The 15628-nt window shown below is 34.5% G+C and overlaps 1 protein-coding gene across 7 annotated transcripts in view; it reads right to left on the bottom strand.

The window, feature by feature from the left end:
- LOC140162414 (short transient receptor potential channel 1-like) overlaps positions 1-15628 on the bottom strand; it is a 131254-nt gene that overhangs the window by 63058 nt on the left and 52568 nt on the right. For 5 of the 7 annotated variants that reach the window (XM_072185637.1, XM_072185638.1, XM_072185636.1 and 2 more), the window contains exon 2: positions 127-353. In XM_072185637.1, the coding sequence (XP_072041738.1) occupies positions 127-353 (227 nt within the window). Of the gene's footprint in view, positions 1-126; positions 354-775; positions 906-12028; positions 12075-15628 lie in introns of those variants that run through there. The other 2 variants (XM_072185640.1, XM_072185642.1) reach the window with 2 other exon arrangements.

Below are 15628 nucleotides of genomic sequence, written 5' to 3'. Positions count from 1 at the left end.
CATGAGGTTGTAGATAATGCGACATTTTTAAAATGTTTGAGTACCTCAAAACGTGTTTATAACACGCTTAAGGTTTAAAAAACATTTGTGTGTTTGCTGGGTTACTTGATTTGTTATAAACTTTACCTCAAAAAAGAGTCTTGATATTTAGCCATCTTTTCATCATCATCGTGTAACTCAGATCCTCTGGATGTACCGTCACCAAACATACCGGAGAAAGGATTGCCAAACTCTTGTTCCTCAGCCGTAGATGGTGCTATAATTGGTTCCTCTACTTCGGGAAAATTCCCCTGGGCATCAGGCCCTGTGTAGTCCCCTCCTGGTCGCTGCATGGCCGGGTCGTTGTTCATACCCTAAATGAATACAAGAAACGAAAAGTACAAGTTAATTTAATGTTTAAATAATAAATGCCAGTTCACGTTTGCTCATGGCAGATGATTGTATGCTTCTTAAGATTTCACTCCCATCGTTTGAAAGTTAAGTATGAATCAATGTAAAACATGCAACCAATAATGTTTTTAAGTGACAAATATATAACAATAGATGACATTAAAAAGTACTGAAACGTGTTGGCCGTGTACACACTTAATTTCAAAAATGTATAAACGTGATTCTGCTTAATAAGTATAACTGCTTCGAAAGTACTGTTTGGCATTTCTAGATCAATAATACCAATAAGAGGACTTGTCATATAAACCTCGTTTTACTGCTATAATAATGCGTGCTAGCCATATAGGCTTCAACATTAAAATAAAAGTTTTGAGATCACACTCACAGTTTTCCAAAATATCAAGAGCTATCTCAAGAACCACTGAACCAATACTAGGCTTGTTTGTACTCATTTTAATGCATTTTTCATGCTGATTCCAATGATCGTCATGACAGTGTACAATTCTGAATTTTTTGAAAAATTTGAAACTTGTCGTCTGCAGTCGACGTCCGCGTGGAGAGAGTTTAGAACTATTATAGCGTAGCTGTCAGACATTCAAATGTTGTTTTAAAGGGGGATCATGTGCAGCATATTGAGGTTGCATAATTGTATTTCCACAAGTAACAACGACATCTTCACCTCAAACTTATGTATCTATGAAAGTAAGAGTCAGAGGCTGAAATTCAGGAGGTGTTTCATATAGGCCTATTGTGTAACACACAGAAAATAACATTAACCCTTGAGAACTACAGCCTTTTCTTTCAGCGTTTCCGATTGGTTAATTACGTTATAAATTCATCTGAATGACCAATTACAATACAGCTTATACTATAGATAAATTAGCTCAATCCTCTTCTGCCATACCACCATTCTTACCATGTTGCTGATTGGCTCAATAAATCACCAAATCCAATCAGCGGGTAGCACTAATAGGGTTAAAGATGAAACATCATGCTTTCAAGAATAGATGAAGCATTTGTGAATCAGTAAATAGAATATGCCAGATGGTACTGCGTGGAGCGGTGAGGTAACCTTTCATTGACTGTACCACGACCTACTGTTCCACGACCTATCCTCCTCAACCGTGCTCACGTTCTAATTAATTATATTCATACTAATTAGTAATTATGACCAATTTAAATTCCGTATTGATTTCCGTCACCTTTAATCATAGCAACATTAATTGTAATAGAATTTGCCACACTATGATGAAGCATATGTGACTGGACACTACGAATGAGACGTAAACTCGGCACATTGTATTCTGAGTTACAGTGTAAAATGTGCGTGAAGGTCGTATTCATAGGTATCTCAATTCCGTTTAAACCAATCAATAATCCTATTGCTGAAGAGGATAATAAGCTTCTACCTATTTCTATAGAATCCTTAAAAAGTTGTTGTCTTTGTTTGCTTTGGCTAAATCCTGTTCAAGTGGTGGATAACAAAGCATTGTATTTTGTCTAGGTATGTATAACCAACAATTAACAATGAGAGGACATTCCTGAACCTCGTTGACTTGAGGATGATTTGAAATGACCGCCAATTATGACTGTTTGATTTATTACCAGAAATGTGGAAAAAGAGACACATGTAGAACCGAAAAAAGTTACAATTTTGTTAAAGGAACAGAATTCAACAAACCATAACCCCGCTTCTGGATATCGATTGAAGTCAAAATAATGATATACCATTTTAAAGCTTATGATATATATTTTCTAAACACGATATAAAACAAAATTGACCGGGCCGACTTTACGGCTGGTTCGTGTTGTCCAGTCACATATAGCAATGTATAAATGCTGGTGGTTTTTATCGATACTTGACCATTTTCTAAGACCCAAAAGTGTGAATTATTTACGTCCATACAGATTTTAAAACATATGCGAGATATGGTTTTTACATTATCTTTAGATTTTACGCACCCGTCTCAAAGAAAAGTGTTAACAAGCGTATACTTGTTACTAATTTTCGCTCATATTGTTGTTATCTGTGGTCTAAAATTTAATACTGATTCGAAAGCACCATCGTACTTAAATTTCCAGTATAGGCAATAACCTAAATGTATTGTATAACCTTATACGATTTGAAGGGAACGTTTATACATTTTATCTGTTTAAATATCTTGAGATAGGATGAAATTAATACCATCTCCCTTTACCTTTATAACGCAAGCCAGTGTATCGTTTTACTTGGCATAATCTGACCCGTCTACAACAGAACATACCTGTCATCAGTGTGACATAGAATAGCGCATCCAGAAATGTATATCGGGAAACATAATCAAAGGCAATGAGCTTCCATGCTTAAGTACGGGTTGAGGTATCTAACATTAAAGGTTAGGAGAACATTCCACATGAGCATACAACATATTGTTTCTCAGGGATTGAATAGCAGGATAAAACCCCCGGATACAACACCTTTATAATATATACCGTATTTTACGTATTTACGTAGATGATTATGATAAATGTGTATAGCATTTTAGAGTGCGTCGCAGATTAAGAGTTAAAGTATGATTGGCGTAACCTGACCGACCCTAAAATAAGGCCCGACCCTGAATTTTTTTTTCGGAAAAAATTAATAAATAAATAAAAAAAAATATAAAAAAAGAAGAAAAAAAGTTCCAAAGCATTTGGCAAACAAAATTTACAGAGGTCTTAAAAAGTAAAGTTAAAAAAAATCCCGACCAACCTAAACTAATTTTGTTTTTATGTTACGCCGATCAAACAATTTTTTCTTAGGCCTAATGATAGTAATGAGTAAACTTAAGAGTATTGGTCAGGGCTAGCAGGTTAGGATTGAATTGATATGGTTCCTTATAATCGTTGTTCTTATTCACTTGTATGTCCCCTAGCAAAGGATCAAACCAATCACCCGAATTAACCCATCTACTACTAAACATATCTTTCATCAATGAGACATAGAATAGTCTTCCAGAAATGTATATCGGGGAAACATAATCAAAAGTAATGTGCTTCCATGGTTAAGTACGGGTTGAATAATCTAACTATAAAAGTAAGAAGAACATTCCTCAGGAACATACAATAGATTGTTTCGTGGGGATTGAATAACATGATAAAACACTCAGGTACAACACCTATATCCTGATATCTAGAAGAAATTAATGACATAATGTATACCATGTATAGGAGAAAGTGGGTAATGCCGGACTGTGGGGAATCCCGGACACATCGATTGCAGCTAAACGGAGAAAGGTGGCACTAGTATACTACCTTAGGGTATTAGCTACCTCAAGGTGTACCTCACGTGTACTACCAGCGCTTTGGGTCTCGTCTTTCTTTGTGAAAATTACGAAAAAACAGAAATTGTCATTTTTGACTTTTTATCTGAAAAGTGATTTATTAGCTGGGTGACAGTTAATGCGACAAGGGACACAGATGAAGTATGGATGGAAATTATGTTTGATACTTGATTGTTAGCTGGATGTATGAATTTTGGTATCTTAAAATGGATTAGTAGAACAAGCACTGAACAATTAAATCGGGACCGTGAGGGGTAATCCCGGACACACATGTGTCTCTATACAGATGGGGTAATGCCGGACACTTGTTATTTCGAAAATATAAACAACAACAACAGCTCCCATAGTTGTATGCTTGAGGTAACAGAATTGCCTAATACATTCTGGGGGATTATCATCCTACTCCACTTTCCCTCTTAGCAGCAATCATGTGTCCGGGATTACCCCGTGTCCGGCATTACCCCATCATTTTCTACCATTTTGTTTTTTAATTATAACTTATTAACTATAGATGTTGAGTTATTAAAAACTGGTTACTAGTTAGAACATTACTCCTACTTTGCATTGATATGATTTTTCACTGATGAACTTTATTTAATCTTGTACCTGTGTAGCCTTAACGAAAGGTGCCCGGGATTACCCCACTTTCCCCTACGGTATCGTTCGAGTTAGGAAAGAGTATACGGGTTCCAGTACAGATTGAGTAACCTAAGATTGGTAGTACACTGTTAAACTTAAGTTAGTAAAAAGAGGTTTAATTCACTAATTTTGACTAAATGTAATTAGTCAATCAAGATATAATTTTTATTCAAGGAAAATAATGCTGAAATTATATATTTATAATGCTAAAAGAACAGTAATATACAAGTTCACATTAATTTGCATTCAACATATTTTCATAACTTATCATTCAATTTGTAACTGAGAATAAGAAATTACATGACTATAAATGACGAATTTATGACTTCGCGATTTATCGTGATTTAATAAGTCATTTACGTGCATTACTAAATGATTACTAATTGAATGACTACTTACATGACTAATTACTAATCAAAAAACAGAATTTTCGTAAATAATTAGTCGAAAGTTAGTCGAATTGGACCTTTTTTTTGACTAAATTACACTTACAGTCAGTAAAGTTTGGAAGAACATTTTTCTCAGGAACATAAATAGAAATGTTTCTCGGGGATTAAGTAACAGAATACCAACACTAACACCTTTATGTAGGCATATCCCTCATAATGTCACACCGTAATGATCAATGGCTACATGTATAGCCTACATACTGCAGTTACTGTCCGTTTTCCTATACACAATACACAGTGCTCTCACCATTGACGCGTGACCTCTACAAATGATGTATGTTGGAAGAATGGACACTTGCCTAGTTAACATCACTGTGTGAAAAATAACCAGCCAATATTTTATTTATTCTCCAAAACTTCTAGCAAATATATTTCTCTAACATGACCTAAAATTACAGCTAGGTTAGATGTTCAGAAATGGTCGCACTTTTGTAAAATATGAGTGAGGGCAAGGCATAGCTAGCCAACTCCCCGTGTTAATTGAATGGAGATTTGACCGAAAATATTGGTATCGGACCGCTCACTTCTGAAGGATGCCACAAAAAAACGGTAAAAGCTACATTTAAATTATTCTAAATAGGTTCTAGAAAATATAGTTTTGTAACATGTCCTAAATTTTTAGCTAATTTAGATGTTTGGAGAGGTCGCACTTTTGTGTTTTAGGAAAGATATGTAAACGACAGATAACACCAAAAATATGAAGAAATTATTTCCAAACCGTGTTAAGTCAACAATCATTATGTTGCTCATTTTGAAGAATGCTGGTTAACAAAAAGCAGGTCTTTGTCTCATTTCGTGAACAAAGGTACACATACCATTGTTTCCTTTCGTTTCCTTTATAATCGGTTACCCAACTGAAGCTATAATACCAGCTTTATTGCGATGTCGCACATTGAAAACAGACACTTGTGCACAACCAGAGAAGATCTGATTTAATCAGTTGAGCTGCTTCAATGAGTGTTATCTTGGTTTAATAGCTTTTAATGGGGTTTAAGTCCTGCAAAGGTCGAGATGAATTCTACTGTAGACATGACTGCATCATGCATACTCTATAAAATAAATTGTACTTTGAAAAGTACTGTCTGCAAAATACCGTCTAATATCTAAAAAAAAAACCACTCTCGTAATTTGATGTTTGCAAAGACGTTTTAGCAAAGGCATTTCATTCACGTAGCATGTCACATTTACTGTACGTCCCTTTACTGATAGCAAGACCTCTGGCATTAACATTACTGTAATGAGGTTCTGGGTACGTTGACCATTTAAGCTAAGTAAAGCTATGCGATATGAGGGTATTGGTGTGTGTTTAATGAGGCTTTGAAACATTGATACGAAGCAATGGAGATGATTATGCTTTGGCCCAAATTTCCTTCCGTACCATTAGATGCTATTACATGCAACGAGATTTGGATAATGATGATAATTTCACAATTATTTGAAATCCTCTGTTTATAAATTTAGTTGCAAATTTTAGATGAATTGTATTTAGAGAATAAACGATAGGAATTGTTGTTTTACTATCCTCTACCTGTGATAGACGACAGGCAGGTCCAATATTTTGAGTAGTGGATGTTTATCGTCATAAAAACTCACCCTTATTATAAAATAAACGGCACCCGAACTCATACCATTGTCCAATCAGATTATGTGTCTACGAACCATATATAGATCACCGTCACTGACTAAGAATATTAAGTTTGTGACGGCTAATAATGTACTATAGATACCGGGAGTACTCCCTATTCCAGAAAAAATACAGCACTAATTTTGTTGAATAAAAAAAATATCATCCAGTTTTGCCAGATGAAATACAGCGTGTCTCAAAAAAAAATTGTGAAAGTGAAAAGCGCCCTCTTGGGCAATTAGAAAATACCGTTGTGACATGATGCTTACATCAACGTCAAGGGCACAGTCTTAGCTGTCCAATGCCGTTTGTTCTGTTCAATTTGCTTATTTCAATTTCGAGATATGTTTATTTAACAACAAAATGATAAAATCATAATTGTGCCACTTTTACTAGGGAAGAGAGCTGTACATGTAAATCAATGATAGCTGATGTTGTTGTGTCTAATGTACTCCCCCCTTCGGGGCTCGTGCATTAAACGCATCAACATCAGCGCGCGTGCATTATTTTGTCAAATTTCTCCCCCAACAAGTAATACGCGTTCATTAACATATAAGTTTGCAACATTTGTTTGTCTTTTAACATGTCTTAAGTGACTAAGAGAACAGTATTTACCATGATAAAATCATTGACATGCATGCACATGTATTTAATTTTATAGCAGAATGTGAAATATCTATTAATATCATTTAATCTTTTTTAAGTGGAAAAAGAGAATTATTATTACTGCATCACTCTGATAAAACATTAAAAACAGTAAAAAAAAATGTATTATGTAATTGATGCATTCTTTTGATTTCGCGAAAGAACTCTTGATAAACTTGATGCTATCACTGATTTACATGTAAAGCCCTTTTCTCTAGTAGTAAAAGTGGCACAATTGTGATTTTACCCTTTCGTCGTTAAATAAACATATCTCGAGATTAAAACAAGCAAATTGAACATAACAAACGGCATTTGCGAGCTACGACTACGCCCTTGACGTTGATGTAAGCATATATCCTGTCATAACAGTTTATTTCTAATTGCCAACGAGGGCGCTTTTTTTTTAGACAGGCTGTATAGCTAAATCCTACTATCCTTTAGTTAGTTGGTCACATTTTGGAAATAAGGCCAAACACATGCGTTTTTAAGGCATTTTTCGTATTCTGTGACAATCAAGTCCAAAGACTTATACAAGGATTAATTTCAAGTTAAACATTATAATTTAGAAGAGCCGAAATCTGCATACAGAAGAATTGTGGGCATGTGAAAGACTAAGACTAAAACTGTCAATAACTGTAAACATTAAAGAAAGTGGTGAGACTCTTTTGTGATTTGTATGTTGTTTTGATTTTAACTGACTTCGCGCAACTGCTTTTTGTTCACTCGGTTCACAAAAGTAGCCACCAAATCCTTATTATTAGTTACACACCAGTGATTTTTCAGCTATATGAGGACAAGATGTTGATTAAGTTATCAAACAGAGAATTTTGACCACAGAAACTTTTTAATCTAGCGGTATTTTTCAAACTGTATTCTTCATTTTGATACACCCTGTATTATAGGCTACATACTCTATAAAATAAATTGTACTTTGAAAAGTACTGTCTGCAAAATACCGTCTAATATCTAAAAAAAAAGCACTCTCGTAATTTGATGTTTGCAAAGACTTTTTAGCAAAGGCATTTCATTCACGTAGCATGTCACATTTACTGTACGTCCCTTTACTGATACCAAGACCTCTGACATTAACATTACTGTAATGAGGTTCTGGGTACGTTGACCATTTAAGCTAAGTAAAGCTATGCGATATGAGGGTATTGATGTGTGTTTAATGAGGCTTTGAAACATTGATACGAAGCAATGGAGATGATTATGCTTTATTTAAATTTCCTTCCGTACCATTAGATGCTATTACATGCAACGAGATTTGGATAATGATGATAATTTCACAATTATTTGAAATCCTCTGTTTATAAATTTAGTTGCAAATTTTAGATGAATTGTATTTAGAGAATAAACGATAGGAATTTTTGTTTTACTATCCTCTACCGTGTGATAGACGACAGGCAGGTCCAATATTTTGAGTAATGGATGTTTATCGTCATAAAAACTCACCCTTATTATAAAATAAACGGCACCCGAACTCATACCATTGTCCAATCAGATTATGTGTCTACGAACCATATAGATCACCGTCACTGACTAAGAATATTAAGTTTGTGACGGCTAATAATGTACTAGATACCGGGAGTACTCCCTATTCCAGAAAAATACAGCACTAATTTTTTTGAATAAAAAAATATTATCCAGTTTTGCCAGATGAAATACAGCGTGTCTCAAAAAAAATTGTGAAAGTGAAAAGCGCCCTCTTGGGCAATTCGAAAATACCGTTGTGACATGATGCAACGTCAAGGGCACAGTCTTAGCTGTCAAATGCCGTTTGTTCTGTTCAATTTGCTTATTTCAATTTCGAGATATGTTTATTTAACAACAAAATGGTAAAATCATAATTGTGCCACTTTTACTAGGGAAGAGAGCTGTACATGTAAATCAATGATAGCTGATGTTGTTGTGTCTAATGTACTCCCCCTTCGGGGCTCGTGCATTAAACGCATCAACATCAGCGTGCGTGCATTAGTTTGTCTAATTTCTCCCCCAACAAGTAATACGCGTTCATTAACCTATAAGTTTGCAAAATTTGTTTGTCTTTTAACATGTCTTTAAAAGTTGTATGCTTGAGGTAACAGAATTGCCTAATACATTCTGGGGGATTATCATCCTACTCCACTTTCCCTCTTAGCAGCAATCATGTGTCCGGGATTACCCCGTGTCCGGCATTACCCCATCATTTTTTACCATTTTGTTTTTTTAATTATAACTTATTAACTATAGATGTTGAGTTATTAAAAACTGGTTACTAGTTAGAACATTACTCCTACTTTGCATTGATATGATTTTCACTGATGAACTTTATTTAATCTTGTACCTGTGTAGCCTTAACGAAAGGTGCCCTGGATTACCCCACTTTCCCCTACGGTATCGTTCGAGTTAGGAAAGAGTATACGGGTTCCAGTACAGATTGAGTAACCTAAGATTGGTAGTACACTGTTAAACTTAAGTTAGTAAAAAGAGGTTTAATTCACTAATTTTTGACTAAATGTAATTAGTCAATCAAGATATAATTTTTTATTCAAGGAAAATAATGCTGAAATTATATATTTATAATGCTAAAAGAACAGTAATATACAAGTTCACATTAATTTGCATTCAACATATTTTCATAACTTATCATTCAATTTGTAACTGAGAATAAGAAATTACATGACTATAAATGACGAATTTATGACTTCGCGATTTATCGTGATTTAATAAGTCATTTACGTGCATTACTAAATGATTACTAATTGAATGACTACTTACATGACTAATTACTAATCAAAAAACAGATTTTTGGTAAATAATTAGTCGAACGTTAGTCGAATTGGACCTTTTTTGACTAAATTACACTTACAGTCAGTAAAGTTTGGAAAAACATTTTTCTCAGGAACATAAATAGAAATGTTTCTCGGGGATTAAGTAACAGAATACCAACACCAACACCTTTATGTAGGCATATCCCTCATAATGTCACACCGTAATGATCAATGGCTACATGTATAGCCTACATACTGCAGTTACTGTCCGTTTTCCTATACACAATACACAGTGCTCTCACCATTGACGCGTGACCTCTACAAATGATGTATGTTGGAAGAATGGACACTTGCCTAGTTAACATCACTGTGTGAAAAATAACCAGCCAATATTTTATTTATTCTCCAAAACTTCTAGCAAATATATTTCTCTAACATGACCTAAAATTACAGCTAGGTTAGATGTTCAGAAATGGTCGCACTTTTGTAAAATATGAGTGAGGGCAAGGCATAGCTAGCCAACTCCCCGTGTTAATTGAATGGAGATTTGACCGAAAATATTGGTATCGGACCGCTCACTTCTGAAGAATGCCACAAAAAAACGGTAAAAGCTACATTTAAATTATTCTAAATAGGTTCTAGAAAATATAGTTTTGTAACATGTCCTAAATTTTTAGCTAATTTAGATGTTTGGAGAGGGTCGCACTTTTGTGTTTTAGGAAAGATATGTAAACGACAGATAACACCAAAAATATGAAGAAATTATTTCCAAACCGTGTTAAGTCAACAATCATTATGTTGCTCATTTTGAAGAATGCTGGTTAACAAAAAGCAGGTCTTTGTCTCATTTCGTGAACAAAGGTACACATACCATTGTTTCCTTTCGTTTCCTTTATAATCGGTTACCCAACTGAAGCTATAATACCAGCTTTATTGCGATGTCGCACATTGAAAACAGACACTTGTGCACAACCAGAGAAGATCTGATTTAATCAGTTGAGCTGCTTCAATGAGTGTTATCTTGGTTTAATAGCTTTTAATGGGGTTTAAGTCCTGCAAAGGTCGAGATGAATTCTACTGTAGACATGACTGCATCATGCATACTCTATAAAATAAATTGTACTTTGAAAAGTACTGTCTGCAAAATACCGTCTAATATCTATAAAAAAAACACTCTCGTAATGTGATGTTTGCAAAGACTTTTTAGCAAAGGCATTTCATTCACGTAGCATGTCACATTTACTGTACGTCCCTTTACTGATAGCAAGACCTCTGGCATTAACATTACTGTAATGAGGTTCTGGGTACGTTGACCATTTAAGCTAAGTAAAGCTATGCGATATGAGGGTATTGATGTGTGTTTAATGAGGCTTTGAAACATTGATACGAAGCAATGGAGATGATTATGCTTTGGCCCAAATTTCCTTACGTACCATTTGATGCTCACAACGAGACTTGGAAAATGGTGATAAATTGACAATTATTTGTTTTCATTTTAAATCCTCCAAATACATTGATAAATTTTAGATTTTTGTATTATTAAATTAAGTTTGTGACGGCTTATAATGTATAGACACCGGGACTACTCCCTATTCCAGAAAAATACAGCACTAATTTTTTAATTAGTTATATTATCCAGTTTTGCCAGATGAAACATAACTGAATCCTATTATCCTTTAGTTAGTTGGTCAACTTTTAGAACTAAGGCCGCACACATGCGTTTTTCAAGCCCAAAGACTCGTACAAGGATTAATTTAGTTATGCATTCTAATTTTTGGAAAACTCATTTTTTAAATCTTTTTCAGAACCAATTATCAAAAATACCATACAATATTAAAATTATAAGCCAGCTCTTCGCATATGCTCAAGATTTTGATTCCTTAGACTTGTGCCAAGTCTTAAAACGTTTTTAAGAAAATATGCCAAAAGGCATGTTTTTGGCCCATTTTCCCTCTATGTTTCACCGTTGGCAATAATATTTTTTAATCCCCCCAAAATAGTGCTGTATTTTTCTGGAATAGAGAGTAGACATAAACATTTATACCCGAGATACAAAAACAAAAAAAAACAAAAACAAAAAACAAAAACAAAAAACAAAACAAAAAAACAAAACAAAACAAAACAAAACAAAACAAAAACAAACAAACAAAAACACACACAAAACAAAAACAAACTAGCAATTTAATCTAAATTAGTCATTCAAACACAAATATAATTGAGACTAACCTCCATATTTCGACATGAAGACATACATCCTCATCAGAAGAACTCCAGAGATGTTGTGAAGGAGTTGACGTCACGATCGACTTGATATCACGTCGAAATAGTCTCAATTTATATTTGTGTGTTGAATGACTGTTCAAACTTTAACTGCTGTTTAACCAGTTTAACTACCAACACGTATGAACATTCACTCAAAAAAACAAACTATATATTAAAGAATATCCAACAACAACTGTAACATTATCGGTACCGACAACAGATAACAGTAACAACATTATTAATAACATGAATATCTATGTCAGTGTAACTAGAATTCCTCGGTTCGCAATTAAGGTAGCCCGCAACAGAGATTTGTAAATAGAAAGGTTTGAAAATACACAGACTTTACGTAGGCCTAAATTCAAAAATGTGCAAAAATTACACGAACTTTATATGATGTGATCAAGCAAAATCAGTCAGAACTCGGAAATATTGATTTCGAGATATAGCTAAACAAAGGGCACATTTCCTTTTGTTTCCTATTGTTTAAGAAACACTTTAAAATTGCTCATATCTTTAGAACTGGTCGTTCAATTTCAATAGGGTTTTCTTCAAAATGCAGCTTTGTAAATGCTTTTTACTATCCTATAAGAAACTGAAAATTTAATATTTCCGAGTTCCGAATGATTTTGCTTAATCGCATCACATATATAATTAGGCATATCCCCATGATGTTGTCATACTCCACTCTCCATTGGTGATTACATGTAAGCTTCACATTAATGGAGTAATGCAATCGTAGGAAAAGTATGCAAAATAGAAGGTCATTTTAAATATTCTAAACATGCAATTTATTTTAACTTGACGCACAACTTCTGTACAACACAATTAGAAGATGTGATCAGTTAGTTTCATCATTTAAATTGTATTCATAATACACATAAAACAGATATATTGAAAAGAATACATTTAAGGCCAGTCAGGAGGGTTGAGGAGGTACATGACCAGGCTCAAACATCCGCAGGCATATTAAACAACAGGACAATACAACATATAAATGCAGTTTATAAAGGAATACTCTATAATAGAGCCAAAACGTAGCAAACTATGAGAAGAACAGCATCTAGGCAAAACTAAAGGTGTCCACTTCTTGATCTGTTTAAAAAAAGGACCACCACCCCAAGATCCGCGCTGTGGCGTGATACACAAATAATATAATACAGGCCCGAGATACAGGCCAACTTGAAAATGTTTTAATACATACAATAATACCCGTCATTTACTTGCCTGTTTCTTGGTGCGTTTCTTGAACAAACAAAATCCTTTCCTCCCCATCATCTTTGCATCTGTAAAAACTTAATCCTTCGCACAAAAAAGTGATGATTTTCACTGACCAGAACCCCACAAGTTTAGTCCAAATACAGAAATATTCGAATTATTTATATTCCATGTGCAGGCGATTGTAAATGTCCAACCACTGCTGATGGGCAATCTGGTTCAAATATTTCAATTCATGTTTTCTCAAGCAGCGCAGGAAAATAACAAAAAGGGATGCTCTTCAAAACGGAGCAATCCGGATTAGTTTGGTTCCATGATGGACTATAACATACTTTTTTAATGAACGGTTAATGAAAGGGTTCATTTTAAACATTGGTGTCCAGACCAGATGTTTAGATTCTGGTCTGGTTTGACTTTTGCGCTGCGTGAATTGCAATTTGCAAGATTAAAAGAAGACCGTTACGCGTCCTTAATCTAGATTTAACTCAGATTAATGTGAGTTTAAAAGTAATGTGCACATAACATCAGCACAAATAGGACCAATAGTATTGCCTTTTAGTAACCTTCGTGACATATTGGGACATTTGGTTTTACAAGCCGAAATATCCTCAAACATTATTGGTAAGTTCAACCACCTCTATTCAGACGTTTTGTTCTTGAACTTGACCCGTGTATGAGGTTAAATCCTTAGAGTCTTTAGAGTCATCAAGTCAATTTGTAGTAAGCTAATACGGTATTGAACTTTTGAATGAACTTTGTCTTTTGAATTTGGAATGCGGAAGACATCTGTGTCAAATGTAATCATCAGCCGTCTGACAATCCCTCAAGCAATCAAGTAAAAATAGAGAATTTATTTCTCCAAGTCACAAAGACTACGCACTAGAATGAACGAATACCCAAAGGCAGAGTTCAATTCCCTCTATGCAACAATCAAATCGCATGGCTGACCTCATATTGCGGAGTATCAGTATTTGTACCCAGTAATACAGAGTTTATTTTATGGTACTACACTTATATTTGGTTAAAAGAACTGTGTCAAGGTAGGTGCGGTTGCTTGAGGTCCTAGTGATAGGGATTCAGGTCCCAATTCAGGTGTTCAAAGGAGTTTTGTTTGGATGAGATGACTTTTGACTTGCTAAAGCCATGGTATAAAACGGACATGAATTTATACTGAATGAGTATAAGCAATGTGGTGGAAAAGATGCTATAATTCAGGGAATATCAACGCCAACGCTTTAAATAAATTAAAAAAATTAATAAAAGACAGTAATTACTCACTGTTGAGTAAAAAGGGAACCACGGGAACATAACAACAAAATAAATCACATGGAACTCAAAATTCATAAAAAGTTTTACTCAATTTGAGTACAATTTAGTCAACATTGAGTTAACATTGAGTTCATTGATGTGGAGCTGCATTCAAACTTATACTTGTACATTTTATGCTAGAAAAAATATCCAACATTTATTGAATCTCAGTGTTTACTGCATTTGCAATAGTGAGATTTATGTCACGACCTTTCCCCCTTCCCACGCACATTTTTTTGTTTTTCAGCATGAATAAAAAACATTTCAATATGTTCAATAGAAAGGTCAGCTTGTTGTAAACCATAAATGTTGCAGTCATGTTTTTTTATGCTAGAGGAGTTGTTTTGACATTTTTGTTTTAACATTTAAATGGAGAGAAGATGCATTATGATAGAGATGATGAATAGGAGGAGGAGGAGAAGAAGGAGGATGGCATCATTGCATGATATCATCTCCATCAGAGAAAAAAGCCAAGTAGCAAAAGATGGTCGGTCGGTTTACCTGCTTTAGATGACGATGATGATGATGATGATGATAATGATGATGATGACGGTGATGATGATGATGATGATGATGATGATGATGATGATAATGATGATAATGATGATGATTATGATAATGATGATGATGAGTGATGACAACGATAATAATAATGGTGTCGATGATATCAGCACAATATTGCATGCATGTGCACTCTGCTCTCAAGCATGCATAGGCCTACTACAGTTTACTACAATAAATGGAACACTTTATAATTTCAAGAGTACAATGCCTTGTGACATCAAGTTCAATAGCTATATAAATTGTTGGAACGGGTTTCCAATCAAATCAGGCATTTAAGCAAAGTTCCTAATGGTTATATGCTAGCCATTTTTTTCAGACACTTTCGTGAAAAAATAAATATAAGATTATCGTCAACACATCGCTCCTGGAGAACAACGCTTACCCTAAACCCGACGTGACCCTACACTGTAAAAAGTTGACATTAATTTGTGTGGTAGAATACAATGCAACTATAAAGTTGTCAGCATTGGGTTA

Source organism: Amphiura filiformis, chromosome 10 (assembly GCF_039555335.1).
Source record: "Amphiura filiformis chromosome 10, Afil_fr2py, whole genome shotgun sequence".
Classification (NCBI taxonomy): Eukaryota; Metazoa; Echinodermata; class Ophiuroidea; order Amphilepidida; family Amphiuridae; genus Amphiura; species Amphiura filiformis.
Note: the sequence above shows the minus strand (reverse complement) of the source record. Positions and strands in the feature narration are given on the sequence as shown.